The 14,896-nt window shown below is 38.3% G+C and overlaps 1 protein-coding gene across 42 annotated transcripts in view; it reads left to right on the top strand.

Moving 5' to 3' along the window:
* Positions 1–14,896, top strand: part of LOC122809254 (titin-like) — a 3,339,665-nt gene that overhangs the window by 3,154,041 nt on the left and 170,728 nt on the right. For 39 of the 42 annotated variants that reach the window (XM_044080625.1, XM_044080596.1, XM_044080621.1 and 36 more), the window contains one exon: positions 2,937–2,963. In XM_044080625.1, the coding sequence (XP_043936560.1) occupies positions 2,937–2,963 (27 nt within the window). Of the gene's footprint in view, positions 1–2,840; positions 2,849–2,936; positions 2,964–14,896 lie in introns of all 42 variants that reach the window. The other 3 variants (XM_044080604.1, XM_044080603.1, XM_044080585.1) reach the window with 1 other exon arrangement.

The following is a 14,896-nucleotide window of genomic DNA, read 5'->3' as shown; positions in this document are numbered from 1 at the left end:
CTCAGGTAAGTCCCTATACAGGATGGCATGGCTGAGCCTCCTCCCATGTAAGAAACGATGGTACACTGTTGGCACAGAAGGAGCCTAAGTGACACCTCAGGTTAAATGTGGGTCAGTCACCTAAGCTAAGTGGCAGTTTTGAATATTAAAGAACTTATTAAAACTACAAACTTAAGATTAGATGGCTTTGTTTTCATCACATTTTCAGCACTAAAATGTGTGACTGAAAAGCTGATGTTTAAACACTTTTATTGCTGATTTATACTCAGTTGTGCCCATGTTACTAATCCATTTTATTAGAGAGAAGTCCCGTGCTGTGCTGTGCTTAATATGCCAGAATGTGGTAAATTTGGCCTTTCTTAACTTCCTCTGTGATCTGGGCCTCAGTTCTTTAGTCCTCTAGCATCTTTGTCCATCATGAATTACTGTAGGACATGACTGTCACTTAGCATCAAATGGTTAAGCATTTTTTTCATGCAGTTTACACCTGTCTTTGAAGAGCCGCTGTCCTCCTTGGACCGAAACTTCCTTGTTGACATGTTCACAAGTCCTCTGTTTAAACTTGCTGGTTCAGTTCTTCTGGGAGTTTTCTTTTGAAACATGTTGCTGTTGCTAGCCATCAATGTTGCTCACAGAATCTCAGAACTTTAGGCTTATATCTGTAGCGAATCATGTCTGGTCTTTCATAAGGATTATGTTCCATTAGGACTAGCCTATGTCATCTTCCCAAAGTTTTGCCACAATTGTCATTAAACCAGTGCACTCATTTTCATTTTTTTCTCTTTTGGGAAAGAGGTAGTGGAGACTTATCTCTTCATGCCCTTTCCTTGCATTTAGCAGAAGCAGATTCCTGAGTTTAGGAAGGTGGAACAACTCTTCATCTCCTTTGATTTAGGGTGGGGGGAGCTTGTAGCAGCTAAACCAATGCCTTTCAAGTGGCTTGCTAACTGTATTTTTTATGCCATCAGACAGTGCACTTCCCACTGGAGAATAGTGCTGTCAGTGGTCATTTTAACAGGGGGTGTGACTGCTTGCCTTGCTTGCTTCAAGACTAATCTATTTTGGATAGTGGAGCCCATTGATTGTCAGTTCAAAAATTAACCAAATGTCATTTTTTTTCTCCACCCCCAACAGCTGACTATCAAGCCCTTCATGTTACCCCATTGCCTCCACCTGCAAGTCCCACCCCAGCAGATCCCCAGAGTTCCCTTCACTGTGGGGATGTTCCATCTGAGAGAAGTTCTGCTTCAAGGTGGTTCCCTTCTCAGGTAGCTTATAAGGGCTAAATTCCCTGCTCAACAAGCAAGTGAGCTGGTTTCAGTAGATGTGCTATTATCCATAATTCATCTGATGAGGAACTTTTCTGCTGACATAGTATCCCCCCCCCCCCACGCTATAAGAAGCCTTACTAAGCAATTGTCCTGCTTGTGACCATAGAGTTGATGTGCTTATCCAGCTCCTTCTGTAGCCCAGCCTGGCATCAATACTTTTCAAGACCCAGACCCCACAAGGGCTCATGAGGTGACATTTGGTACTGTCCCGCTCCCACTTGATAGGCACACCTCTCCTCAATGTCACTTCATTATTTGCCCATGTTTCTCACTCAGGTTACCTGGTCTGTAGTTAGGGTTTTATCCACTTCAAGCAATGTTAATATTCACCAAACATATTGCTTGAACCTTCATTCCTGGTATTAGGTTAGACCTTCTTTAGCACATCAATATATTACAGGACTCAGCTTTTTGAGTGTACACCTTTTGGCCACATAATGGGTTTAGTTTCCTGTAAAATTTTACTTTTCACTTCTTGGCATTCTTTCCAATAGTTAACTTCTGCAGGTGGCAGATAGAGTGTAACAGATACATAGCAGTATCTGGATAGTCACTCCATCCAACAAATTCAGATGAACTCCTTTGAAAGTTGGTTCTTTAGTCCTTGTCTTACATGTTATGTATGCTACGTGGATTAGAGGCTGAAATGAACAGGGCATGATCCCATAATTCAGCATCTACAAAAGTAAGGATGCCAGAAAAAATGTTGTTTAACTGACAAAAGAGGAGTATAATAATGATAAATGATAAAAGCAAGAGACAATCCCAGCACTTAAGTACTGCAGAAGGCCTCCTTCACAGATCAACTAATATGGTGAATACGTGCTGAATAACATTCATTTACATGAAATAGCTAACCTTTTGACTAACTGCAGTGGTGGTGCTGCGGTAGCATTGTCGCCTTACAGCAAGATGTTGTGCCATTTGATTCTCAGCTAGAGCGTCTTCTGTGTGGAGACATGCGTGAATGGGCGTACTTTCGTTGAAGGTTGTGCATCAGGGCTGGCAAACTCGGCACGTAAAAAATCTACTGCCAATCATTAGCTGATCGGAGTTCTGCTGTGGCGACTCCTAACCGGGAAAAGCCGAAAGACACAAACAAACAAACTAACCTTTTGACTAGTGTTCAACATCTTTGGAACCTGAGAACATGTTCATCCCATAGCGCTAGTGCAGCAATATGCTGTTTTGTTTGGTCCAGAGGAGCCATATACCAACTTTTAAAAATCATGAAAGAGAGGGACAAAAAAGATGTATCTATGAGTTCTACCCACTGCAGAGAGCCTTTTCAAAGATCATTTAGTAGGGTGAATATTTTATGTTTTTGCGCTTTGTTAAAATGTCCTGTGCATCCTTCCTTTATTTCTCTTGTGTTATTATTTTCTATTCTTTTGAATCAGAGAAACATGAGTGAAGTACGTGATTATGTTGCTGTTAATTAATACTTTATTAATAAAAGATAACAGTATTTAAGAGTAAAATGTAACCATAATTTTCTGTTTTTTCCAGTGGATCAAGTAAGTAATTTTTAAGTGTTTATTTTACAGTTTAAAAGTAACTAGAAAAGCAGAATTAAATCTCAATCTTTTTATCTCACCTTTTCAGGTACATCGGATACCTGTGTCCCCTTTGGTGAGTAATTAGCACAAATACATTGCTGAGTGTATCTTTTATAAAATGGATGCAGGTGTCAGCTAATAGATTATTGCATGCAGCAAATTTTCAATTTCAATATGTTCAGTTTAATTTATTTACAAATAGCATTGCAAAAAGCATTTCTCTTTTGGGGTATTGGAATTAAATGGCTGTACAACACATGACTAAGGAGTCTGAGACCGGTGCTGGAATCTAACCTAGTTTAGTCATAGAGGATTATGAGCGGGTTGCCCATTTTAACCGTGTTATTATGTGTGAGACATGGATGCCAAGTAATTCACCTCCAGGGCAAAGCTCGAGAGGTGAATCTTGGCATCCATGTCTAAAACACATAATAAAAGGGTTATTGATCTGAGACCTGATCATAATTCTTTGCAGTTCAGCAAGCTTTATCTGCTCCATGTACTACTAGTTTCAGAAGAAAAAAATGCTAAGTGTTTTGCCGGCTCTCAAAACCATAAAGCAATCAGCAATCACTGTCAGAAATGCAGTGCAAGACATTCTGTCATGTTACAAAAAGTCAAGGACTCATTACTGACACAGACAGCAGGCAGAAACAAGTCTGTTCTGCCATTTGCCAGTCAGTACTAACAGATTTTTAACTGTCTATCACAATGCCCAATCTTAACAACTGAAGCAGGGGGTGCTTAACATTAGTTAAGATCAGATCTCACACTTTATAGGTGCTTAACTGATTTGTCTTTTTCCAGACATTGGATTGTAATCACCACTGTCCATGCACTACAGTGATGTTTCAACAATTCAGCACTGGACGGTCAGTCACATTAATAGGTGAAACCTTAAAGCATACAAATGGATGGGACTAACAGAGCTAAAGTATGGCAGAGAGGCAGATAGTTCTTCTGATAGACAATTAGATTTAAAAACAGGCTTCCTTAGATGTACTTGACCAATTGATTGGGTTCTGTCTGTCCAAACACAAGTACTTATCTCATTATAGCTAGGCACTGCAGGTTTACTGTTTGTGCAGCATCGAAGTGTGCTGCTTTGAGAAGTTTCTCATTCCCCCACATTAGTATGATTGTGGAATTAGTGTGTGTAAGTTAGGGTGCAAACAGTTATTTTGAACTTTGCGGATGGATTGTGGGGTATTATGTTCTCAATCATTTATGGTTGAGCAGTGTTCTTTTTTAATAATCTTGCATCAGTTCATGGGGGACGCTTTGTAAACCCTCATGTACAATGCACAACATATGAAATCTGGTGAGTGCTGGTGCATACATAGTACAAATCAGGATTCAAACGCAATATTATAGAAGTGTTCACTATGAACTCAGTTTTTGTATTGTGAACAAGGAGCTATATAGTGAATGATCTAGCATGCCCTAGATATGGAGTCCCAAGCAGCATAATATGCGCATTTCGGTGTATCAACTATGTATAAGGCATTTTCATACTGCCATTGTAAGCGTTTTATTTTGACTTTATGTAGGGCATAACGGGCACCTGAGATGAACATGAACAGAAGCCATGTCCTCTTCCTGCTCTGTCTCCCATGTCATACAAAGTTAGAAAACTATGAACATAGTGTACCTTAATTCCATGTAATGTGATGCATAAGACTGGCCAGGCAATGATGACACATCCTAAAGTAATGACATCAGTGAATGACACACCACATTAGCAAGCAGACATGTCAGCTTTGCATGCAGCTGCAGAAAGATGGCAGCAGGCTTCGCCATATAGGACAGAATGGTCTGTTAGCAACAAAATGCCGCAGTAAGAGTAACACTGAAACAACTGCAATGCATGTAATGGATGCAGATATCTCACACAGGGTATACAAAAAATGGTTACAGACACACACAACAGTAGTAAAGACCAGTGAAGTGGCATACACAGCAAACTTATCTGTAGTGGTAAGCAGCAGTACATTATCTAAGTGACTCGCACAGCAGTGATGGATCACCTCATGCTACTCCATACATGTATTTAGGGGAGGTTCACCTACAGACCTCAACGGCACACAGTACAGCAACCCAACACAGCAGCATGTATTTCACAGGGGATATATTGGGCTTTAACATGTCACATAACGTACACTTAGCATGCCAAAAAGCATCCACCGACAGCACGCAAAATTGACACAAATGCAGTATAACACATTACAGTTAAGAAATGCCAGAAATGTTTATAATAACAAAAAGACTGATACAGAATGGGAATACAGTCATGCAAGAAGGAGGTGGTGTGAGCACTGCCACAGAAGGTAAGACAGACAGCTGCTGAATGAACATTTCCACTCTCTTTACATGGAGAGAGCAGCAGCTGCCAGAAGACAGATAAAATGCTGAGTGTGTCTGGCAGTGCAGGGAGTGTGGCCCACCAGACATGTATGAGTAATGCCCAGAGCCATAGTGCCAGGGCAGCCTGGGGCATGGGATGGAGGGTTTTGTGGCGTCACCATGTTCTGCAGAAGTGGGTCCAGATTACTTGGAGCTATTGCTTACTGTCGATTTAAGATGGTTCTAGAGGACGTTGCATTTGCATGTTACAGCTATCAGTGCACCCGAGCAAGGGTCCGTATGTCCCTCAACTTGCTAGGTGGTGCACTCCATGTAATCTAGGAATTGTTCATCCCACACATTTCCCTACTTTGTGCACTTACCCTATTAATGTACAACACCAACGTCTTCCAGATGATGCCGGATGGCCTGATACATTATTGGGGTACATTGCTTTGGTGGGTCTGCATTTGGGATAGCCTTATTTTTTGTCTCTCTATCAGGTTGGAGTTTTTCACTGAAGGTTACATGTTGAGGCAATGCATGCAGTTTACCAGTATGCATTATGATGTTTTTCTGCACTAGGAGAGTATGCCTAGAGCATGAGCCACCAGTTCTTTTCTGCTGATCACTTGATCACAGTGTTTTGATCTTGATTTTTTATTTACCCTTTGTTGACTGAGTTTTTCTGACTAGGCAGGTGGCCTCTTTTCAGAGGAGACCCGAATTGGTATTTCTAGTACTTGAGGAAATTGGCTAATAAGAGAACTTCCCTACTCTATGGCATACAGCGACGCATTTGGATGTTACACTTCCTGTTTTCCGGTCTGGGCATGTAGGCAGCTTGGAGAAGCAGGAAGCTGAAAAATGAACATGGAGTGCAAAGAAGGAGTTTCGAAGGTATTGGGAACAATTGTAGCTGTTGGTCGAACAGCAGAGAGGTCAAAGGCAGCAAAAGATGATTCGGGAGTGAGGAGAATGGAGAGGAGATGAGCAAAAAGGCAGGCAAGTTTTTTCCAAGGCGAGAAGAAGTGTCTGAAGTATGTAATCCAGATTCAGAGGATTTATTTCAGCAAAACCTTTTTGCAAAGGAACCTACAACACAAGAGTGTGTTGTTACAACCCCTCAGTTGGGGGGGATCGCAGGATGTATACTTAAAAAATTAATTGAATTAAGTGAACCAGAAAGCAAAAAAGCAGTATTGTGGGGATAAATAATAGAATAAAAAAAGGAAGTGCAAGGAATAAAGACAGAAGAAAAGAAATCATATGCGCATACTGTAAGAGAAGGTGGATGAAAAGATGAAAGGAAAATGGAAATGAGAAGAAACCTTGCATAAGAATAAGTAGTAAGAGAGAAAAAGAGCTTGACAGGTATGAAATATGGGACAGTGTCATATCACCACTGGATTTTGAACCCAGAGAGGTAAGAGCATTTATTTGTATTAATAAAGACCCTTTTTGTGACATTTTTTTCAAAGAAACACAGTATATAGAGAAATTCTTACAGCAGTATGTAAAAAAAGGAATGATAATCCTTGGAACTTGTATGTCATACAGGCATTAGAGAAACAAAAAAGAGAATGTACGTACAGTTTCATACAGAGGTTGAAAGAGACACTTTAAGAGACTAAAGACTGTATGTAGAGAAGTAATGGATATTACAAATATTTGACAGCAGAGGTTTATGGACTGGGGGATGGGAATGTAAAGTTTTATTGCAAATGCAAAATGAAAAAATAATTTATGTGCCTAGTATAATTAATGTGGAGGGGAACAGGTGATTTGGTAGATACTAGGGACAACCAAAGGCATGTTTTTGTGGCAAAAATGACCGTGACCATTTAATTAGTAGTTGTGATAAAAGAAAGTGTTTAGTTTGTGGTAAAGCAAAATAATGTGAACTAAAATGTACTAAATGTGAAAAGGTAAGACATTCATGGATGGATTGTGATGCAAAAGAAAAAAATATACAGGAAAGGAAGGAAGCTATAGTAAATGAGGTCGATACAGAAGGTGACATAGAAAAGTTACAACAAGAAAATGAGAAAGATATAACAGTGGAAATAAAGGAAAGTATAAGGGAATAAATAGAAAAAGAAGAAGAAATAAGCAATGCAAGTGACAAGGGAGAAGAGAAATGGGTGTGAATTAAAATCAAAAGAAGTTATATCTGAAAAAGAGTTAAAGAAAATGTGAATATAAAAACATAAGAATAGCAAGAAAACAAGAAAGGATGAAGATTAACAAAATACTCTTTATAGAGTGAAATGAATTCTCTGTAAATGTGAATAGTATCAAGAATGTTAAAAGTAGATTAGATGTACTAGAATGGTGTAGATTATTGCATATTGATTCATAATATTAATAGACATAAGAATTTTGACAGAAGAAGAGAGAATACAAATAAATGAATTATAGGAAGGAAAAGTAACATGGAATGTAGGAGAGGAAAAATGTTCAGGAGTGGCAATTCTAAGTAAGGAATATATTGAACTTTTAGACTACATTAGTAATACTAGGAAGAGTGTTAATACTGGATATAAAATGGAAGAATCAAGTGCATAGAATTATGGCATTATATGTGCATATTATACAAAAACAAAGGGAAATGATGTTTAGGAAAATTCTTGATTATGTTACTGTCAATATGCAAATAGTATTAGTGGGAGAATTTAACTGTGATTTAATGCATAGGAATAAAGAAGGAACAGATGTTAGTTATTTCGGAAGTAATAAGTATCTACGGAATAATAAGCAGTGGACATATAAAAGGGGAAGTTTGAAAACAGAAATTGGCAATTTTCTACTATTAGAGAGCCTAAAAGTATTACATAAAGGTAAAAAAATTACAGGTTTTTCAGATGCTGTAGCAATTTAGATAGAAGTTCAAGATAAAGAAGGATATATAAAAATAAGTGTGTGCATTAAAATAATAAATTAAACAGAATCAAATGAATGTATAAGAAAAATAATTTTACAATTATGGTTAGAGCATATAAATATGAAAAGTTTTTCCAAAGATTGGACAAGCTTGTGGATAGCTTTAAAAGAAAAATATAAAAAAAGAGGTTTTAGAATGGCAAAAGACAAAAAGAAAACGAGATAGTTGTAAATATAAAGACATCAGTAATCAAATATTTTGAGATTTATAATAAGTAACAAAGAAGGCTTTATAGAAAAAGACATATGAAATGAATCAAGAAAAGATTAAAAGGATGTTTAAACAAAGATACTTTTTACAAGGAAAAAAAAAAGAAGCAGTGCCCTACCCAAGTAAGATGGGAAAAGAAAAAATAGAATGATAAGAAGGTTAAGAGATGAGGGAAATATAGTGAAGACCCATAATGCAAGTAATAAGAAATCATGTTATGAAAACATTTATTAAAAATGAAAATAAAACATAAATGTAACTTAAAAAATAGTTAAAGAAGATAATGAGGAGATGGAAAATCTTACTATGATAGAAGTGAAAAAAGTTTTAAAAACAGCAAGCGTAGAAGCTGCTACAGGAATAGATGGAATTGAATAGTTAATGTAAAAATATATGAATGAATGGCAAAGACTATATCTATTGGAGGTTTTTAATGAATGGTTAGAAAAAGGTACACAAGCTGAAAAAATATGTATGGGTGCAATGAAATTCATATGGAAGAAGGGAGATAAAACAGATATAAGGAATTGGAGACCAGTAGTATTGAACAATGTTGATCATAAGATGTTTATGAAAGCAATACAAAATAGAATAGAAGGTAAAGTAAATAAGTTATTGAATGAAACAGTTTTCAGAATGAAAGGGAAAGGAGGTCAAGAATGTGTAATGATTATAAGAGAAATAGTAGAAGATGTGACACTAGGAAAAGCAGAAGCTAAAGTTTTACTAGGAGTTGTTAGTAAAGCATTTTATAAAATACAGCATGCAGTATTGCGGGAGATCTTAGAAGAATATGACTTAAGTAAAAAAAATAATGTTTTGGTATCAGTGTATAATAAAAATAAAATAAAACTAGTGATTAATGGTTGGTTACGTGAGAAAATAGAAATAAAAAATAACATAAAACAAAAATGTTCAGCAAGTGGTATATTTGCATTAATAATGAACGCAGTCATGAATAAAGTAAGTTTAACATTAAAGGAAGCCAGATATTCTACAACAGAAGGAATACAGATTCCACCAATGTTTTCTTTTGCAGATGATTTAGTAATTAGTGGTTAGAAATGAAGAAGGGATGAAAACCATTATTAAGACACTTGGTAAGAAATTAAAAGTGTTAGGTTTGAGTATTAATGAGACAAAACATAAAGGACTAGGATTTTCAGGTATAATAGAATGTATTCAGTTTAATAAGGAAGAGAGAGGAATTCTAGCAGTAAAGTTTAATAACAGACAACAAAGATTAATACAGTGGAAGAACATGTTAAATAAAATGACACGTTTGTTCTGGCGAACATTCAAACTTGCATATAGGAAAAAAACGTATTTACTTAATTCAGTAATCTTAGGAAAAGTAGCTCATTTGGCAAGCATATTTTCAATGCCAATTGAATTTGAAAAAGGATTTCTGTCTGTATGGTTTGCCTTTATATGGGGTTCAAAATTAAACCCAATTAAAAGAGGAATTCTTTATGTTTGAAGAGGAGGAGGAGGATTGAGTTTAGTAAATTCAGTTGTACATATAACATCATTGAATTTGTATAAAGTATTAACTTGGATGAAAGAAAAACAAAGAAAACAGGTAGTAGATATAATAAAATATTAAGAGGTTTGGGATAAAATTTAATATTTTAAAAGAAATAAAGGAATGATGAATACGGAAATGAGACTCTACCAAGAGAAAATATTACTATGGAAATTTGATATAAATGTAAAAAACTATAGAAAGGAATGGTATGAAACTATAATGAAGAAGTTTTGTTGTATTTTCGAGCATTTAGAAGAAAGAAAATAAAAGCTGTAAAAGCCAGAATGAGTAGATGTGGGAATTCTTGAATGTACAGATTTTTTATGGAGATTATCCATAAATAAATTTACAGTAAAGGCGAATATGCCATACAAGAAGATAGAGGAAATAATTTGTATATATTCTGGAGAGGTGGAAACCACGGAACATGTGTTTATGAAATGTGATAGAGTGAATCAGTCATGGAAAAAATATATGAAAAAGAAAGTATAAAGGGATTGAACAGTGTAATATGGGTATGATAGAATATGGGTACTATGAAAATGTAAAAAAAAAAAAAAAAAAGGTGGATAAATGGGATGAAAAGTTTTTATCTAATATGGCGTATTTGGAATGAGAGGTTAAATGAAATAAGAGTTAAGGGAAAATGGTGGTTGTCAAAAATTCTGAAAAAGATAACGATTTTGGTTATGGAAGAAATAGTGGGGGATTAAAAAAGTAAAAAATATAAGAAAAAATATGTAAAGCAATTGCATATAATTATAAATAATATATATGTTGTGTCTTTCGGCTTATCCCGGTTAGGGGTCGCCACAGTGGAACTCCGGTCCGCTAATGTTTGGTAGTGGATTTTTATGTGCCGAGTTACCAGCCCTGACGCACAACCTTCAACGAAGGCACGCCCATTCACGCATGCCTCCACACAGAAGACGCTCTAGCTGAGAGTCGAACGGGACGTCTTGCTGTGAGGCGACAACGCTACCGCAGCACCACTAATAAATTGTATACATTTATGTTATGAATTTTAAATAAAGAACACCTACTCTTTTTGTTATATGCAGTGGGATCTTTTACATCCACCTGAGCTATCACAAACTCAAGCAGATGAGACCTTGGTTTAATATCTCATCTCAAAGATAATGCACTCAGCAAATGCAGTATCCCCAATGGTGTATAACAGTGTCAGTAATCCATTCAGTTGGAATGGGAGTAGAACCCACAGCCCTTCTGGTGTTCCAACATTTATTTATTTACATTTGTTAACCGGGTAGTGTCCGACTGGGTCAGAAACCCGTTTTCAGCGGAGACCCGGGGAGAAAAGCTCCAGAACAGTACAAACTTAGTTAAAGTACAGGTAAGCAGTTAACCAGATATCAAAAAGTACGTTAGAAAAGTTGTTACATAATCGCAGAAATATTAGGAGTAATAGCTAGCTTATACATATCATATAAGTAAAATTAAATTAAGAACAAATATAAAAATAGGTAGTTAATGTGTACATTATCTAAAAGGGCAACAATGCAAGAAAAGCATGAAATGAGCAGAAAAAAGGAAAATCTGATGCACTAAATAGAGTGTGGAGGCTGCCCACTAAAGTGTGCTAGCCTGTGTAACTAATTTGTCACTGTTTCTGCATTTTCTGTGTGTTTCTACCAAAAAAAAACAAAAAAATAATCCTTGTTTTCCCACCTTCCTCGACTAGTTTAGACCAGTTTACAGGCATTGCTGTATTCTGGGCTGTGGTGTAGTTCCTGTGCTGTCAATTACCTTACTTGGATAGAAGGAAGTTTCTTTGCTCACCAGTGGGAGTGGGGAGCCTTGAGCAGCCTACCTGTCCTTGGGGGAAGTGACCTCAGCACAAGAAGCTGTAGTAATTGGTTGTTTTGGACCATTTCTAGCTCTTTTGTAGTTCACTGTTTAAAATCCGCCTCTGGGCGTTTTTTTCTGGCTATACTGCTCAGACAAGCTCCACGTGGGTTTACAGAGTGGTCCTAGCAGCAGGGAACTCAGAAAAGCGACTACCTTCTGGATTTAAGTATCTTTGCTTTTTTTCACTTGGAATAGCTTCTGTAGCTTACCTTGAACTAGCCTGAACTGTTTTTTAACTGATTGCTGCATTATTTTAAAATCTGCACTTAAAGTTATATTTTAGTCGAATTTGATCGAAAGTTTGCTTGTTTGTTTGTTTAATTTAACTGTGGAGGCTGCCCACTAAAGTGTGCTAGCCTGTGTAACTAATTTATCACTGTTTCTGCATTTTCTGTGTGTTTCTACCAAAAAAACAAAAAAATAATCCTTGTTTTCCCGCCTTCCTCGACTAGTTTAGACCAGTTTACAGGCATTGTTGTATTCTGGGCTGTGGTGTAGTTCCTGTGTTGTCCATTACCTTACTTGGATAGAAGGAAGTTTCTTTGCTCACCAGTGGGAGTGGGGAGCCTTGAGCAGCCTACCTGTCCTTGGGGAAAGTGACCTCAGCACAAGAAGCTGTAGTAATTGGTTGTTTTGGACCATTTCTAGCTCTTTTGTAGTTCACTGTTTAAAATCCGCGTTTGCACGGCTTTGCGCGGTTGTGCGCATAGCGCAGTGCCGGTTAAACAAGGTTAAACTTTTTCTGGCTCCGCCAAGTGTGCTCTTCAAATTTTCCCTTAAGGAAGCTCTACTCTTAGTATAACCAGACTACTCACTGTATTATAAGCCTAGCACTTGTTCTCAATACTTCTCTACTAAGTAAGCACTCTCGTACTAAGTAAAGCACTACATCTGCTTACCACCCCTGTGAATATCCACTTCCCTTAAAGGTATACCATTCCCTTATACTGTTCTAGCATGTTGAGTGGTAGATTACTGGCGTCGTCTCCAGTTCAGCTGGTCAATCTGGGTATCTTGAGACAATGCTACAATTGTCTCATGTACACAGACAACCCTCTCCTCCTCCCAACAAACACAAATACATGTGAGAGATGCAACTATATAGCCAAACTGGAGGCTGAACTCTCTCAACTCAGGGCTGGCATGACCAGACAGGAGGAGATGGCAACCACACATGCAACAATCCCACTCCCACATAGACCTACCACAACTGCAAACCAAACATATAAAAACACAAAGACATACTCGGAGGCTCTAATAAAAAACTTACCAAAACAACAGAGGCTCCCAAAGCAGACATCCAAAAATCCACCACCTCAAAACAAAACACATGCAACACATACTTCAATAAATCAGTGTGTCGACCAATCGCAGCCCTTAAGGCCAAACACCTTGCCTGATACACTAGTAATAGGTGACTCCATAGTCAGACACACTGATGTCCCACTGACCAGGCTGAACAAGGAGAAGGTGACTGTGAGCTGTCTATCGGGAGCTAGGATCCGCCACATAACACACGCACTCAGGTCACTCCAAAGCAAGTACAAATATGACTCCGTCATTGTCCATGCTGGTGTGAATGACCTGAGACGTACCTCCCTGGACTACATGAAAAGAGACATAGAGGAGCTCTCCGATTATGTAGCCCAGGCTGGTATGACCCTGACCCTGAGCAGCATCTTGCCCTCACCAAGAATGATACCACAATACAAAGACAAGATGATCATCTTTAACAATTGGCTCAAGTACTGGTGTCATTCTAAGGGGATCCAATGTCTGTCCGCCTGGGATGATATGTTGGACAAGCCAAGCTGCTTCGCAAGGGATGGCTTACACCTGTCACCACTGGGCTTCCGGATATTGGCTAAGGCTCTTGCCACCCCATAGTGCCTGTTTTAGGCAAGGCTCAAAAGACAAACCCACCTCCTTAGAAAACAAAAATGGAAAAAAACTAAGGGTACTGCTGCTCAACGCCAGAAGTCTAAATCTCAAGATGCAGGCACTTGATGCACTCCTCAGCATGGAGAACATCGACGTCTGTGCAGTAACTGAAACCTGGTTCAAGGCTCCTGAGAGCACCCCAGCGCTACCAGGCTATACCTCGTATCATGCTTTTCGGCCCCAAAACCCGGGCCGAACCACAAAGGGAGGGGGGAGTGTCCATATTCATAAAGGACACCCACACCTCCAGGTTAGTAGCAACACATGAAGCATCAGAGACCATACAGGTGCAACTAACCATAGGAAAAACTGCTATACAACTGGTAGCATGTTACAGACCCACCCTCCCAATATCTCAAGAACCCCACTCAGCCTTCCTGAAGACATTGGAGGATATGAGTGTATCACAAAATACCATCATACTGGGAGACTTCAACTACCCAAACATGGATTGGGTACATTATTCTAGCCCTAATACCCTAGCCCAAAGGTTCATGGAATTCATAAATTCAAATGCACTGGAACAACTAGTCACCTCTCCCACTAGGGGAGATAATATGCTAGACCTGATCATCACAAACATGGGGACAAAATGCTCCACACCGGAAGTATACCCCTCACTAGTGAGATCTGACCACAAACTAATCACCCTGGATATACATATCCCACCTCCACCCCCAACACAAAAGACCACAGTGAAAAACTTCTCAAAAGCAGACTTCACTCTTCTTAAGTCTGAGATGGTATCCTTTAAGCCCACTGTGCCAGTGGATACTACATCCCACAATGCCGAATCCTTCACAAATGCTTTTTATGGACATCTCCAAGAATGCATGGATCATGCAATCCCAAACAAATCCAAGTCCCTCTCCACCAAATGTAAGTGTCCTGTCTGGTGGACCTCAGCCATAAACAAATTGTATAACAAAAGAAGGAAGCTACTGCACGTCAGAGCGAAATCCCATGAAGGGAAGACATCTCTGATCAACATTAGCAGAAAACTACGTTCTCAAGGCAAACTTTGAGAGAAAAATCGCTAAGGACACGAAAGATAACCACAAAGCCTTCTTCAGCTATGTTAGAAACCTGGGCGGAAACCCTCAGATATGCTCAGAGTTGGTTCACAACAACAAAAAATACACTGAACCCACAGATATTGCTAGCATTCTGG

The sequence above is a fragment of the Protopterus annectens genome, chromosome 8.part0 (genome assembly GCF_019279795.1).
Source record: "Protopterus annectens isolate FY-2018-M chromosome 8.part0, PAN1.0, whole genome shotgun sequence".
Taxonomy (NCBI): Eukaryota; Metazoa; Chordata; order Ceratodontiformes; family Protopteridae; genus Protopterus; species Protopterus annectens.
Note: the sequence above shows the minus strand (reverse complement) of the source record. Positions and strands in the feature narration are given on the sequence as shown.